Source organism: Rhipicephalus microplus, chromosome 5 (assembly GCF_043290135.1).
Source record: "Rhipicephalus microplus isolate Deutch F79 chromosome 5, USDA_Rmic, whole genome shotgun sequence".
NCBI classification, from domain to species: domain Eukaryota; kingdom Metazoa; phylum Arthropoda; class Arachnida; order Ixodida; family Ixodidae; genus Rhipicephalus; species Rhipicephalus microplus.
Genome location: NC_134704.1, coordinates 151,395,386 through 151,411,171, shown reverse-complemented (window position 1 = coordinate 151,411,171; position 15,786 = coordinate 151,395,386). Strand labels below are relative to the sequence as shown.

The window sequence follows — 15,786 nt, the reverse complement described above, 5'->3', positions numbered from 1 at the left end:
TTGAGGACGACGCAGCGAGCAATAGAAAGAAAAATGGTAGGTGTAATCTTAAGAGACAAGAAGAGAGCAGAGTGGATTAGGGAACAAACGGGGGTTAAAGATATCATAGCTGAAATCAAGAAGATGAAATGGACATGGGCCGGGCATGTAGCGCGTAGACAGGATAACCGCTGGTCGTTAAGGGTAACTAACTGGATTCCCAGAGAAGGCAAGCGGGTTAGGGGGAGACAGAAGGTTAGGTGGGCAGACGAGAATAAGAAGTTTGCGGGTATAAATTGGCAGCAGCAAGCACAGGACCGGGTTAACTGGCGGAACATGGGAGAGGCCTTTGTCCTGCAGTGGACCTAGTCAGGCTGATGATGATGATGATGATGATGATGATGATGATGATGATGATGACTCAATGCAGAAGCAAACTGTACCATCATTCTAAACAAGAACGACAGGTGATGCCCATGGACTTCGGGAAGATCTGATAACGTCGCGCTGAGCATATCGTCAACCTGTTCGGTGATAATCCGACGTTTCGTGGCGGAAACATGGTGTGGTCGTACTGGCGCGTTGGAACCTATGTCGATGCAGTGAAAAAAACTGGTAGTTCGACCAAGGGCAGGTTGAGTGACAGGACATCAAAGGATTCACGGAATTGGTAGAGCAGCTGAAAAAGCTCAGAGCGTTTAGATGGCGATAGTTCGTTGGCTATTGATGAATTGAAAAGCTCGGAAGGTGGTAAATTGGAAAGGTTGAGGGCACTGCTGGCATCGCAGTCACCGGAAAAACCTGGCGGCATGGTAAAAATTTGTTCTTTATCAATGCAATGCACGTGTCCAAGAGATTCACATTGAAACAGTTCGACGGGATACGGAAGGGAATTGATGGGGCAAAGAGCACTGTTTCCTTCAGAAATTCAGAAGTTTGAATAAGGCAGGAGAAGTGATCTTCGACTAAGAAAGACTAAGAAGGAGGCTTGACGGCTCAAAGAATGCAGCTTCGTCCATGATGCCTTCACAGAACACGGGGAGCAACACAGCTGCTGTCGGAGGAATTTCAGTGCCTTCTTTGACGACGAGTTTGTGTACGGTGGGCTGAATGCGGTCAGTTGGTTGGTCGTAAAACGGGAAGAGCTCAAGTTCCAATCGTGCCCTATTATTGACGGCGTGGTTGCGTGATAAAAAATTCCATCCAAGTATGATGTCCTGTGAGCAGTATGAATGGACAATAAACTCAACAGTGTAGTGGTCCTTCGCGATGATCAGTCGGGCAGTACAAGCGGCTACAGGCTGAACCGGGGCTCCATTCGCTTTTTTTCAAGGACGTCATATAAAGAGGCGTAGTCACTTTTCGGAGCTTCCGGCAAAGTTTAGAGTATTTCACGGAAATGGCAGCACTGGTATCAACCAGAGCATATGCTCGAGTAGTTTCTACAAAAATTTCGACAATATTCGACGAAAATGTCCGAGGACTTGAGCATTTAGACGGCGCAGTTCTAGCCTCCTGAACTGTGGCGGTTAGTTTCTCTCGTGTTCAAGAGCTGGCCGACGACGCATGGGTTGCAGGGAGCGACGACGGATGAAGGTGAGCGACCAGACATCATAGTACGCGGGCATTCCCGTGACGAGCTTGACTGAGGGTCTGAATTTTCCAGACGAGATGGAGGGAGGTTCATGAAGCTGTTCTGTGTCTGGGCGTCTCTGTATCCGGGCATGCGATGACGGCAGTATCGAGCGATATGGCCAGGACTGCCGCACGCGAAACAGATGGGCTGGTTATCGCGCGTCCTCCAATTATTGGCAACGAGGGGAGCAGCCCATGCGGCGGACGGGGGAGTTGAGGCTGTGGTAGCAATGGGAGGAACCCAGGCGGTGGGTGGCTGAGTCGGCGCTGGGGTACGCGGCAGTCCCTGGAACGGCGGGGGCTGGTGTAGCTGATGCAGCTTTAGTGCCTCAGCGTAAGTAAGAGGCGTGGTTATGGGGGGCTGCTACAAGGGCACCGGCATAGATTCGGAAATCTGCTCCTGTACCACATGTCGGAGCATGGGAGCCAGTGGTGGTGAGTGTCACAAAAGCTGTTGCTGCGAGAGCTCCTGGCGTTGAGCAGAAGGCAGTAGAGAAAGCTGCCGAGCCACTTGCTCTCGCACGAAGTCTTTCATTTGTGCGAGAAGGTTTGTCTGGTCAGTCATGACGTCCAGTGCGGTCACTGCATGGTTGGATTGTCTGGAAATGAGCATCGCGTCTGAGCTCGTTGCCTCCGCAATTCATCATAGCTCTATTGCAAAAACCAGTGCCACTGGGTACCAGCGTCCAGCGCCATGCCTGATTATGGGCCCAGTATGGCGCTGGTACCAATGCCTCCCAGCGCAGGTACTGGGACGCTGGAGCGGCAGCGTCCCAGTAGTCTTCGCAAAGTGGCTTCCCAGGGATAAAACAGGGGTGCCCATTCGCCATAAATAAATAAATATATAAGTAAAGAAACGCGCATTCACAAGAAAAATAAAATAAAAAAATAAAAAAAAACCAACGCTGGACGGGATTTGAACTCGCCAACGCTGGTCTCTATCCGAGTATACCGACTACGCCACACCACGTGCTTGTCGGGTTGTAAAACCACTATTTACCCGAAGAACGCGCCATTCAACTTCATGTTTACAAGTCACACATTCAAGGCTGACACGATATTCCTTTCCAAATAACAATTGCGTCTTGATTCGACAGTGATGAACGGCTTCCGGGCACCGAATAACGTGCAGATATTAGCAAGAGCGCAAAGGTTTTTTGAAGCATCTACATCTTAACTCTGAAAAATCTCAAATTGAGTGGAAGAGCAGCCACAGATTGTCAGCTGCTGCCGATAGTATTTTTTTCCTTTGATAGTCGTTTCTAGAACTTGCTACTGGTCAACAAGTACAGATGAGTAACATGTCTTGTTTGTTAGATATCCACGCACACGAGTGAATATTGAGTTGTTTTTTTTTCGCGCAAGCGACGATGTAGCAGTACACATCTGGCGTGCCAGATTACATATTTGCAGTTATATCGATACCTGCAGGTAAGAAACCACCAAAGAAATTACTAATGCAATGCGCTGAAAAAGTACGCCAGTATGTTAGTTTACTAACGCGTACCAAATTACCAACTCAAAATTGCGTGTTCCTACGGACTTGTCAGAGAAGTACCGGCTCCTGCGCTCAGAAGGAAGCTTTCAGTGACAGCCTACGTTGCTGAAAGCACGACACATTGATCGTCGCCGCTCCTTGTACGGGCACCGCACACGCGGATAAATAGTTGACTTAGGCTCAGGGATGTCTAAACTGTACTTTACAGTCATTCTTACACTTTAGAATTGTGTCTACCTAAAGTAAAAAGCGCTGGCAGCAGGTACACTGACGCGGGTGGCACGATAGGCCTCGCTGGGACGAAGCACTGCAGGGTAAGGCTGCCATCAAAGCAGCTGAGTTGCGATGCTTGAAGTTTCTGCATTTGAGCCTCCCAATATTTCTAACTGTTACCTAAACTGTACCTGAAGTATGTGGAAGGTCAATCAATGCCAGAAATGCATTTACCGAGTGGCGATTGCAAGCGACAGCCGTTTTTCTGGCCTCCACTGGCAGTATACAGCGGGCGTGCCAGTGTAGAGATATATGCAGTTATATCAATACCAACAAAAATCCCATAAAATACCAATTCAATCCACTGAAAACGTACGCCAGGGAGTCAGTTCACGAAGGCGTACCAAATTACCAACTGAAAATTGCGTGTTGTCACATATCAGCCGGAGAAGTGCCGGCTAAGTGTGGCCGGAGCTTTCGGTGACAGCCTGCGTAGCTGAAAACCCGACGTCCGATCGTCAGCGCTCCTTGTACGAGCATCGACACAAGACAAAATAGTTGATTTAGGTTCATGGATATCTAAACTGTACTTTACAGTTATTCTCACACATCAAAGTGGTGTGTACACGAAGCAAGAAGCACCGGTAACATATATACCAACGTGGCTGGCACGACAGGTTCTGTTCTGTTTTAACTGTTTTGCTGTGGAGAGGTTGAGGTGCCTATTGCCTCGGCTACTTCATATCACAAAGTTCTGTAGCGAAAAATAAAATAATAATACAGAACGGTACCCAAAAATTAACAATACGGAAAAAAACACATAATAGGACACTGAAACCAGTTCAAATAACATGCCAATACAGTTTTCTTCACAGAGTTCACACAGTCATAAACTACTTACACGCACACCTTACTAATCTAATGTCAGTATATACATGACCATATTTTACATAATACCCATCTCTGGCTGTCAGTCATAGGCGCTTGTCCAGTCCGGCATCCACTAAAAAGTCTGTCAGGAAGATTATTGCCTTTTTCTGGAGATGCATCTCAGGCCATGGTCCAAGTAGTTTATTTATTTGAGGGGCCGTCCGTCCAAACTTGCTAATTTGTTCTTTAATTTTTCTCTTTCGTTCGCGTATTTAACGCACTCCAAAAGAATATGGCGAACATTTTCTTCTGCATGACCACAATGGCATTCCGGTGAGTTGGATCGATGTATCTTGTGCAGGAAGCTGTTTGTGTATGCTACTTCCAATCTAAGTCGGTGGATCAATGTCTCTAGGTGTCGTGGGAGGTCTGTCGCTAAGAAAAATTTTCTGTGTGGATCAACTTCATAAAGTACCGTTTCCTTTGATTTAGGGCTCTCAAACCACTTCTCCATCGAACAATGGTTAGCTCCTTGCGATATAAAATGTCGAATATCCGCCCCCGACATAGGGATTGGGCAATCCCGTCCATCCTTCAATGCTTTGTTCGCGAGACTATCAGCTATCAGCATCTTCATTTCCCTTTATTCCACTGTGGCTGGGTATCCATTGGAATACAATGTTGTGACCCTGCGATGAGGCATGTTCCACAGTTTCTGCGATACATTGTGCTATTTCACCAGTTTTGTAAGGTGATCTCACATTTATGATTAGCTGAAGAGCAGGTTTGCTATCAGTGCATATCACCCAATTTCGTGGCTCGTGATTCTTGCAGATAAGCTTAACTGCTTCAAAGATAGCCATCAATTCTGCTGTCATCAATGAAGATTTGTGCGATAAATTGTACATCATTTTCTGAATTTCGGGTATAAAGACCGCACAGGCTGACGCTTCTTCTGTGCATGATCCGTCTGTATATATCTTCGTTTTTTCATTATGCATTACATGAAGCTGATGAAGTACCATCTGTGCCGCTACTAGAGGTGCCATGTCTGCTTTCTTCTCTATGCCATCTACTTCACAGATAACGTTGAGAAGTGGCAGCGTCCAAGGTGGTTTTGAAGGTTTCCATTGTTTAAATTCTGGTACTACTGCTTGAAATGATGATGTACTATCGTGTAGTCTCGTTGCCGTCCTTTGTGTTAGTGCACCCAATAAAAATGACTTTCATGTTGCGTGAAAATTCTAAATAAATTTCTAGATGTTTCATCAGTTCGGAGTACTGCCAAACGTGGCTCTCGAGCCTCCGCATACACTAAAGCACTGGAAGTTGACCGTGGTAAACCCAGACATACCCTCAAGCTCCTTGCCAATAACAAGTGAAGTCTCCTTTCGGTGGAGGCTGGGAGTCCATGCAGCAGAAGCAGTGAGTAAGTTACGATGGGGCGTATCCAGGCAACATGTAGGGCTAATAACGACTCTGCAGTACCACCCCATTTGGCCCCGCAGAGATGCCGAAGGATTCGAATGGCCTGATTCACTTTTTGTTCCAGGGACTGGACATGAGGCGATCATGTTAGTCTGCGGTCTAAAATTACTCCCAAGAATTTATGAGTTTTAACCATTTGAATAGGCTGATTTTGCAGAATAATCTGGAAATTTCCAGGTCTTTTTCAATGCTCGCTGGGCCGCGCACTGGGGTAAGACCGCACTCGTCGCGTTGAGTTGGTATGGTTGAAGATGTTGCATTTGAGCTTGGGAACATTTCTAACTCTTACCTGAAGTAAGTAGAATGATAAGCATGACCAGACATATATTTATGCGGTGTGGCGGAACCGAACGACAGCTTTTTTTCTCGCCTCCGCTGGGAAACCTTGCGAAGCGATCGAGAGAGCTGATTTTACGTTTCCTCAACTTTGCGGCAAAAAGAATTTCCGGTTTCTGTTAGTAGTGGCGTGCAGCTCCAGGCTTACAAGCACTGCAACTTGGAATCGTTACAGAAATACACGGATGATGCGAATATGTCCGGTTTACGGGAGGCATGTGCGAAAAAGGTGCATTATAGTAGTTGCGATACGTACGTGCGCCGCCGCAAAAATTACGTATGCTCGTTATCTGTTAGGGTAGCATCTCTTCCTGCTGTCGAATCAAGCGTTTTTTATTCAACGACACCAAAACAAACTGCGGCACACGCTACAATAACATGCACGCTTCAGCTATACGCTGGTAGAAACAGTGCGTGCTCCAGTATTCACCAGCGCTTTCCAGTGAAAATTCCAGCACTTCCAGCGCTTCGCAGTGCGCACCAGCATCACAGCGGTTGAGCCAGTGCCCCTACCAGTGCAACATAGCTTTTTTCCAGTGCGTCCAGCGAAGTGCCAGTGATTACAAGCATGTACCAGTGTCTCCAGCGTGTACCAGTGCCAAAAAACGTACTGGCATCACGCTGTTTTTGTAATAGGGAGCTCTGACACAAAGTCACTACTTTGGCCACACTGCTAGGAGACTTCACGGCAAGTATCTTGAAAACGTCATCGTCGATGCCCTTCATAATGTTCTGTATCTTTGCAGTCTCACTCTTGGAAGCATCGAAGCGCCGGCGGAGATCGATCACATTTTCTATATATGAGGTGAAAATTTCACCTGGCTCCTGTGCCTGTGTGCGCAGGCGTTGTTCGGCGCGTAGCCTCCGTAAGGTAGGGCGACCAAAAACGACACATATCACCTCCTTTAAGGCGGACCAGTTCGCGAACTTGGTTTCGTGGTTCGCATACCCTCTAAAACGTTTTACACCCATAAGGGTGTATTTGTTTTGTCCCATGGATGGGCAACACCCTTTAGGGTGTCTAGGAACACCCTAAACAATAGGGTGCTTAGAAAACCCTGAAACCATAGGGTGTAAAGAAACATTACGCCCTACTTTAATAGGCTTTTATGAACACCCCTAAACTATGGGTGTTGGATGAAGCTACAGCCATGCGAGTGGGGTGCACACTGAAAACCCTCTTGAAACGATGACAGTTATATGGATGAGCATACTTGATCAAATGAAGCGCAATTAACGGGCAACAAAAGCAGAGACACAGGAGGTGACGCTTAGACTTGTGTGTTGAGGAGAGCCGTTCACAGCACTTCATTTCATCAAATATGCATCGCCAACTGGCCCAAGCCTCATTTGTTCTCAGGGAGAAGAATATATGAACCTTCTTTGCCGCTGACAGGGAAGAAGGAAGATACATGGTGCCACCCACTGCACTTATACCTCTATGCATGTAGCTGATAAAATAAGGTGCCATGGTCTTGAATGAGATGAATGAGACCAGTGTATATATGTGTACGTAGACTGGGCCGTAAACAGCAAAGGCGTAGAAGGCACTTACTCTCTCTCTCACACACACACGCACGCACACACGCACGCACACACGCACACACGCACGCACGCACGCACACACGCACACACACACACCACACCACACCACACCACAGTAGTGCAAGCAGTAACCTCTAGCGTATACAAGGTCCAACCGAACATAACGCCGAAGCAAAAAAGAATTAATATGTTAAGATCTGCCTTTATTACAGAAAAACTGCAAATCTGACAAACAGAACTCTCATGGCATTCGGCAAAATTTTGAAATAAGTCACGGGACCAAGTTTCTTTCTATACTAAAAATTTATTGTTTTCAATACAATAAATCTCCACAACTTTCAGAAACAATTGCGCCAGTCGGGCAAACGACTGAGACGTATGGCGTTTGATTGACACCTATACAATAGAAAAAAAAAAACACGTAGAAAGAGTAAGCGAGTTTCTGGAGTCACATTTACAACCTACTGTATCTTTCAGTATAAATTTCGACATTAAAAAGAGAACATTCGACAAGGTAGTGTAATTGGAGTTGTATTGATGTAATGTCAGTGTTGGTATACTTCTAACTGCAAAAACACTCGTCACTGCTGCTTGCACAATCATCTTCAGCTGCTGAGATGATTGGTGCCTTCGAGAGAAGTGGGGCGAAGCAGTTCTTTCTGTACAGGAAATTCAGTCCCGGAAACCTAAAATAAATACACAAGGAACAATGACTGAAATTTCACAAAGAGTGCAACATACAGTGTGCACCATGCATAACTAACTGCTTTCTTATGTGTAAGTATAAATTGAGTGCATAGCAAGCATATTCCGAGGCATCGGGCTCCAAAGCAATGAGAAATGCTAAAAAAGGTATGCTGAGCAATAAACGCCATAAAAAGCGCGCTGTGGCAGAATCATTATACCTTTCGTGCCATAGATATGAACCTTACTTTACCCTTTCAGCTTGCTCGCACAGGCAAATAAAAAGGTGCTGCTCCAAGTTGATAATGTTTCATTAACTGCATGCAACGACCAATCCAAGTGAATGTCAAGTTCTATGCTTAAGTATGCATCAACACAGCTGCATGTATCTTTCTGCAGATCTACCATGGTACTCTTTCGATTAGTATATTAAAAGGAATACAGTATGACGCGCAACAACATATACATGTTTTATCTGTATTGCACAAAAGCACAATGCCACTGAGCATAAATAACGGTATGCGCATTGAGAAGGTATTCAGTGCAGGTAACTTGTAAAATAAGTACTGTACAGTTAAGCAATAAAATGCGAATGATACTAGTGTTCTTGAACTGGCTCACATTGACACGATTATATAATGGAAGAATTGGCTATTGGGTCATTCCACATCAGACGTCCCAGCCATTCTGGTGACCACCGCAAATGTATTTGAAAAAAAGTCGCACCGATTTTACTGCATTAAAAAAGGTAACTGCTACAATATTTCGCAAACAAATAATTTATTGGTCACGTGGCTGCCTCCTGAACTTCCCGGAATCTCATCTGGATGTTCGTGAAAAAAAAATTATTTCATAAGTATCTCTTCTTCCGCGCCAGATTTGGTCTACAAGTTAAGTGAAGGGCTTGCGCAAAGTGTTTGAAGCTCAGTAATATTATTACCAATTTTCGACCACATACGCCTGAAATAATCAATACTACACTTTGAATGAATATCTGAGCAGTGAATACTTAATTCACATAAGGTACATTTGGAGGAAAAAAATATTTTAGACCTCTCAACCTGTCAAACTTTACGAGAAAAAGTCGCAAATTTCACAAAATAATTGTTTTGTCTATAATGAGACGCAACTTGCACCATGTGGTGGTTGAATTAAAATAGACTTTGTACCCGAAATCGAAGCAAATAAACAGTTCTTTTCATGTGCCAAATTTTGTCACAGCAATTTATATTTTGAGAAAAAGATCACAGCATATCCACGGAGTGAATGATGATGAGCGGGGCGTAGCGTTCGTCCGTCCGGACGCACAAACGGATGGACGGACAGTCTGACGCCAGTATGGTCGAACAGAAAAACGGACGGACTCACGGACAGATCGACACACGGAAGCCCGGACGGATGGATGCACAGACGAACGGACGAAAGCACAAATGTACGGACGAACGATTCGCCCCACGAATCATCATTTTGTCCGTGTATATGCTGTGAAAACCCCTAACGCTATCTATTGTGCAACTCATCAAGTGGCTACATAATACTAGTACGACTACAAAGGAGGGAACGACCCACGGCCTCAAGAGCTTTGCCTCTAAATGACTTTTGAAGTTCCAAGTTCCCCATTCGCCATTTGGTCATACAGCAGCCGACGCCTCGAAGTTCCCCATTGCCGTTGATGGGAAAATTCAAAAATATATTTTATTTCTTGAAATAAAAATTGTAATGATGAAACTTGTCACATACAAAGAACTGTTTATTTGCTTTCAATTTAGGTAAAAGGTGATTTTTAATTGGAACACCACATGGTGCAAATTGCGTCTCAATATGGACAAAAATGACCATTCTGTGAAATGAGTGATCTTTTCTCGTAGAGGTTAACACCGTAAGATGTCTAAACATAATTTTTCATTGAAATATATTTTCTGTGAAGTAAGTTGTCACAGCTCAGATATTCATACAAAGTGCAGTATAGCAAGAAGAAAATGCAAACATAACACACTTTGGCTAAATTCTTGCAGACGTATGTGGCCGAAAATTTGTATTAATATTGCTGAGTTTCAAACACCTTACATAAGCCCCTTTACTTACGATGTACCAAAATTCCAAAATTGGTATTAAAAAGGTGCGGTACTTGTAAAATATTTTTTTTTCACAAACAACACTCAAACAACAGTCTGGAAAGTTTGAAAGGCAACCACGTGACCAAAAACTTTTTTCTCTCCGAAATATTCAAGCAGTTCACTGTTGTCAGTGAACTGCTTGAATCAGCGCAATTTTTTTTTTCAAACGCATTTGCCATAGCCGCAAAATTGGCTGGAAAATGTCGAATAAAGTGACCCTGTTACCTTCACTCAATGACACTTACATACTGCTAAATTAGGGCCATTTCTTTCAATCAAGCTGTCAGGGTGAGAAAGCATAATTCCTTCCCGATGCAGCGTAGGCTGTTCAGTGGCTGTGCGTGTTGTGTTCCCAGATAGATACGCTGCCCAGTCTTACATTTTGGCTGCAACACATGCTTAGATACCGTGCAGTATGTATAACATTAAAGTGTTTTTGTGCAACAAGAATATTACTAATACGCTTCACATAGTGAAAATACCTTTAACATCTGAAGTACTTAGCGAAGTTAAACGCCAAAGCGAGGGATGTCAATAAAACTCTGAATAACAAGAATATTTTTAAAGTTACACATGACGGAAACAATCTGAATAAAATGTGCTCGAACGTTAGCAGTTATGTTCAAACAAGCGTTTGCGCTGTTCAAGTAGGCAATTCGACCACACTCACAGACGAAAGGTCTGTTCAAACAAAAGTCATGCTTCAGTGCTCAATCCGCTACATAGGCACGGCTGTTGGCAGTGTGACGCTACGTGGCGAGTGAACGAAAATACCGGTGAAGACAAATTTAACGAAATTGAATGCAATAACAAGTAGGCAAACTTCGCGAGGCGCACCTAACGCGAAGCAATATGCTGTGTTGTCACCCGATGCATCAACCCGAGTTATCACGGCAGTGTTACCGCACAAAACGAAAAAGAACCGAAAAGAACGACATGAACACCACGCCCTTGTTTTCCATTCTCGGTCTTTTTGTGCAATAATAAAAAAGAAAGTAAATGAACTACCCACATGCCCAAGCATGTGCGTCTTACATACAGTTGATGCTTAGAGCTAACAGGCGCCGTCCCCACACATGTATTAATTAGTAAACTAAAATTGATGTGCAGCACGAGCGGGCCCCGTTAAAAACGGCTGCCAACAAAGGGCACCGCAAAAATCTGTTCAAATTCTTCGCTGAACCTCAGCGGCGCACGCTCACTCTGCTTTGTACTCCAAACAATCCAAACGAACAAACAAAAAAACTTGCCCAAACTCGCACTTCGCCATCATCCCCGTGAAACAGTTTGGACAAATATCCTCGCTAAGTAAACAAGTGCTGATTTGTCATCAACTAGTTGAAAACAGAATTGTTTGAAGGCGTTATTCTCGTGCTCACGCAGTTGACAAAGCGCTCAACGGAACAACGTGAGAGCGGTACTTACTATTTCACTTCGGGTGCTCCACAATATGAATCCACAGGTCCAGTCTTCAGGATGGTGCATGTTCGCAATAATCAGCACTGACAGAACACACTGGTGGAGCACAGAGCGCAGGCACATTTCAAACTAAACACCGACTAATAAACTCTACCGGTCGAGAAGCCACGCGCACCACACGCACACACACGGGAGGGTTTTTCGCCAGCGCACGCAGTGACATGCAAGACGATGTCGACCCCTTTTCCGTGCTGTGCGCCCGGCGCGCAGCAATACCGGGCAGCCAAGGTTGTCTAGGCGACGAGACTTGATGGCGCCTTGTGGCGCTCTCAGACCGGCTAGATGCGGTTTAACACTAGCTCCGGCCCTCTATTGATAGCGCGGGCGCTGCTTTTTTTTTTTTTTGCGGCAACGATTTGTTGCCTTATACTCGTTCTTCAACAGTGCGTCTGAATCACAGAGAACTTTGTGATGGTGCAGTGCGGCCAGCACGAGCTACTAGTCAGAACGCGCATTTGTAACATTCAGGAGCAATGTTTAGCGCGCCTTCACCGACCTAATGTAGTGGATTTTGGCAAAAAAGCTAAGGTGATGCTTTTTGCTTACCTCTATGGGTCTTTAGGGACTGCACATTCAAGGTCACGAAGGCGATATTTTATCAGCACTTTCATTTCGGTAAAGACATTGCAACATTGCATGCATCGGCCATCACACTATTTAATGACAACATATTGCCACGTGCGTTCTGCTAGGAAGACGAAGAAGACAGCGCATACGCGCATCTGCACGCTTTTATGAAGCAAGCAATAACAAGAAAGAAGAGGAACGCTATGGCACGCAGTAAATAAAAGTACTGACTTGCTGCTACTTTCTCAACCTGTTAATTACTACTTCTGTCTTCACGTTGCGGCAATGCATTCGTACTTAGCTTGCAGTCCTTGGAACAAGACCACGGCTGCAAATATTTCATCAATGTTGTTTTCTCACTACCTACAAAGTCAAGGCTCTGATCAAAGCACGCCTGCTGGGGAAGTTACATAAATTAAAAGAAGTTCCACAAAAAAAAAAACGGAGAGAGAGAGAGAACTAGAGAATGCGTTTCGGCTCCCCTGAGGAGAGCTTCGTTTGCAATTTAGTCCACAAGGCTCCCGTCATTGTGAGCAAGGCTGCGTCAAGGTCAGCGAAATGTCCTTATTCTGCATTTTTATTTATGGTCAGTGTCGTCTTCCTAATTTCCATGACGCACTCTTAAGGACACATGGGGAGGAACATTCACTACAGTAATTAAATAAAACGTGCCTGCTAAAAATACATGACGTCAATGTACGTCTTTACGGGACCTGATGGCCTGCTGACGTGGTGGTTATGGCTAAAGAACTGTGCTCTGTTTTTTTTTTTTTGCAGGTGGTGGACCTTTTATCTCCAGCTTTAAAAGCTTCGATCTCATGGAGGGAGGGGGGAGTGTTCAATGCATGGCTACACCAATGTGCGCAACGTTACCTTGTTCAGGCAAATCAGTGTACTTTTTGATTGTTGATTTGATTTTTTTATTGTTTACTTTTTGATTGTTGACTAATCCCGCAAATGACACAGATGAATGAAACAGGTACAGGAGAATTGGCCCTCACTCTATTGAACAAGCGTTGCTCCTATTGTATCTTCCATCTTATAGTAGTTTGCGTGCTTTATCGATGAAAACTGCGTTTCGGTCACATTACTTTCTGCTTCGATTCATTACTAGACTGGCATCCAGCTAGTAGTGGGAGCCTTGCTGGTATCAAGATGGTTAACGTATACTAACACAATAAGCAAAACGGCCCGAAAATGTGCATTTGTAGCCTTGTAGGCACGTGTGCTCAGATTTCGGTGCCCGTTAAAGAACCCCAGGTTGTCGAAATTTCCGGCGCCCTTCACTACAGCGTCTCTCATAATCGTATGGTGGTTTGGGTCGTTGAATCCCACATATCAATCAATCATTTGTAGCCTTGTTCATTACACCCCAAATATAAGGGTGTAAATGGGGTCTTTTAAGGGTGTTTTAATTACGAACAACTAAAATTTAAAAAAGGCGTAAAAAGGGTGTTCATATGGGTAATTTTAATGCGTACACCCGTTTTACACCTTTTAGGGTGTAAATTTTTTTTAGTGTACCACAGCTTGGTCAAGTTGGTAAGATAAAAATCTTACCAACTTGACCAGCTGGTACACTCTAAAACGTGGGAACAACGTGGCCAGCTTAGTAGCGTCATCCCACCTATTGGGTCCACTAACTTCTTCGTATGACGACAGCCTCGACATCCTGGTCTTCAGTGCCCGGCAACATCGGGGGGTCTCACTGGTGAACCGGGCCGGGGCAAGTAGCGGCCGCGAAAGGTACTGTTTGTTGGGCAGCGTCGACTTGCATGGTCGACGGCAGGGTGCTGGATCGGAGTTCCAGGGTGTAGGCGATGTGGTTACCCAGCATGATTCACCAAATGTAAAGAGGTTTATTGGGCGCACCTAATGGGCGGGTGGGAGATTCGAGATAGCCAGAGGACGAGGAAGATGGTGGAGCTCAAGCGCCGATCTCATGGTGCCTTTTCTGCGATGATGCTTTTTGTTTCTTGGTGTTGTCATCATTCCTTCATTATAAATGTAAGAAATGCCATGCTACCGTAGTTACTTCTATATCATCATTTTTTGAAATACATTGCTGATATACAGGATTTTCTTGAATTATCAATTATTTACTAAAATAAAACATTGTGAGGTCGTCAGAGCTTTTAATCGCTGAACGAAATATATGGCGAGGTTGAAGAGACAGCCTTGGTGCGAATACAGTAAACTCTTAATACTTTCAACTTCCCAGCATCCCATTATTGTTTGTCTCTAGATACAACCACTCGTTGTTGTTTTTCTAAACAAACAGGCTTATTTAGCAATTATTTTTTCGTCAGGCAACGTGAATAAAAAAAACTGCCTTTCTTTGAAAGGCCAGACAACTCTATCATTTATGCTTTTGTTTCGCCTGACATGTCTTGGTCAAAAATTATCTAAGTTCATGAAGAAAAAATTGCCATAACAACTCTGACGTAGATAAGCAAATTTCCCAGTAGGTTACTACTGGGATCTTTTGGTTATGCTCTCTCCCCTTGTTCACGCCTGGCATTTCTCGTATATCTTCCAGGGAAAGCTGTTCGACATTCTTATTAACAGCACGCTGCTCTCCGTCCGCGTTGACAGCGTTGATGGTGCGTGCAATGTGACGAAGATAAAGTACGACCGAATCGTCTGCACCCTTACGAGCAGTTCCTGGGATGACAATTCGCCTCATCAACTTGGCGTAAGTACGCATCCACACGCAAAAGTCACCAACTGCTTTCAGAGTCTAGAAAACAAAAACGACATTCTGTAAGGCGGATTGTATTTTCCCACAAAAATACTGAAATATCCCAATGGGAAATATTCAGCGTTACCTCAAGTGTGTCGCGAGTAAATCATGCGCATGGAGAGGGTTCCCATTGGGTAGATTCGCAAAATAACCAGAACCCAAACTAAAGGTCATCAAACTAGCCAAGTCATTTATTTCAAACCAGATTGAACAAAAGCGGTATTTTGAGTTAAGTGTAATTGTTCAACAATTATAATGCCATTTGCAAACAAGAGGAAATGTTTCAGCCAATTAAGATGCGAGGCATATTTGGCGAAGCCTGCTTAATAATCGGCAAGCACGCGTACAAATCAAGTCTTGTGAATTGAGCCTCAGATAAACCATAAATAAATAAATTATAATTCCGTGCACCTGCATATCGTTCCGTCAGAATAGATAGAGTTCTTGGCAGATAAAGTGATTTGGAACGTTTCATCCGACAAGTAAGAAAATAATAATATACGCTGGAGACGTTTTTATTCAATTGTTATTATAGGCAGAATTAACATAGTACCAGTCACATTTCACATAGTTACATTGGCTTCAAGGTGAAGAGCACAGCTTCATTTTGTTGAAGATCTCTGCTTTATCGA

General features: G+C 44.3%; 1 protein-coding gene across 3 annotated transcripts in view; it reads left to right on the top strand.

The window, feature by feature from the left end:
• Positions 1 to 15,786, top strand: part of LOC119173675 (hepatocyte growth factor receptor-like) — a 181,491-nt gene that overhangs the window by 123,654 nt on the left and 42,051 nt on the right. For all 3 annotated transcript variants that reach the window (XM_075896063.1, XM_075896064.1, XM_075896065.1), the window contains exon 12: positions 14,951 to 15,106. In XM_075896063.1, the coding sequence (XP_075752178.1) occupies positions 14,951 to 15,106 (156 nt within the window). The remainder of the gene's footprint in view (positions 1 to 14,950; positions 15,107 to 15,786) is intronic.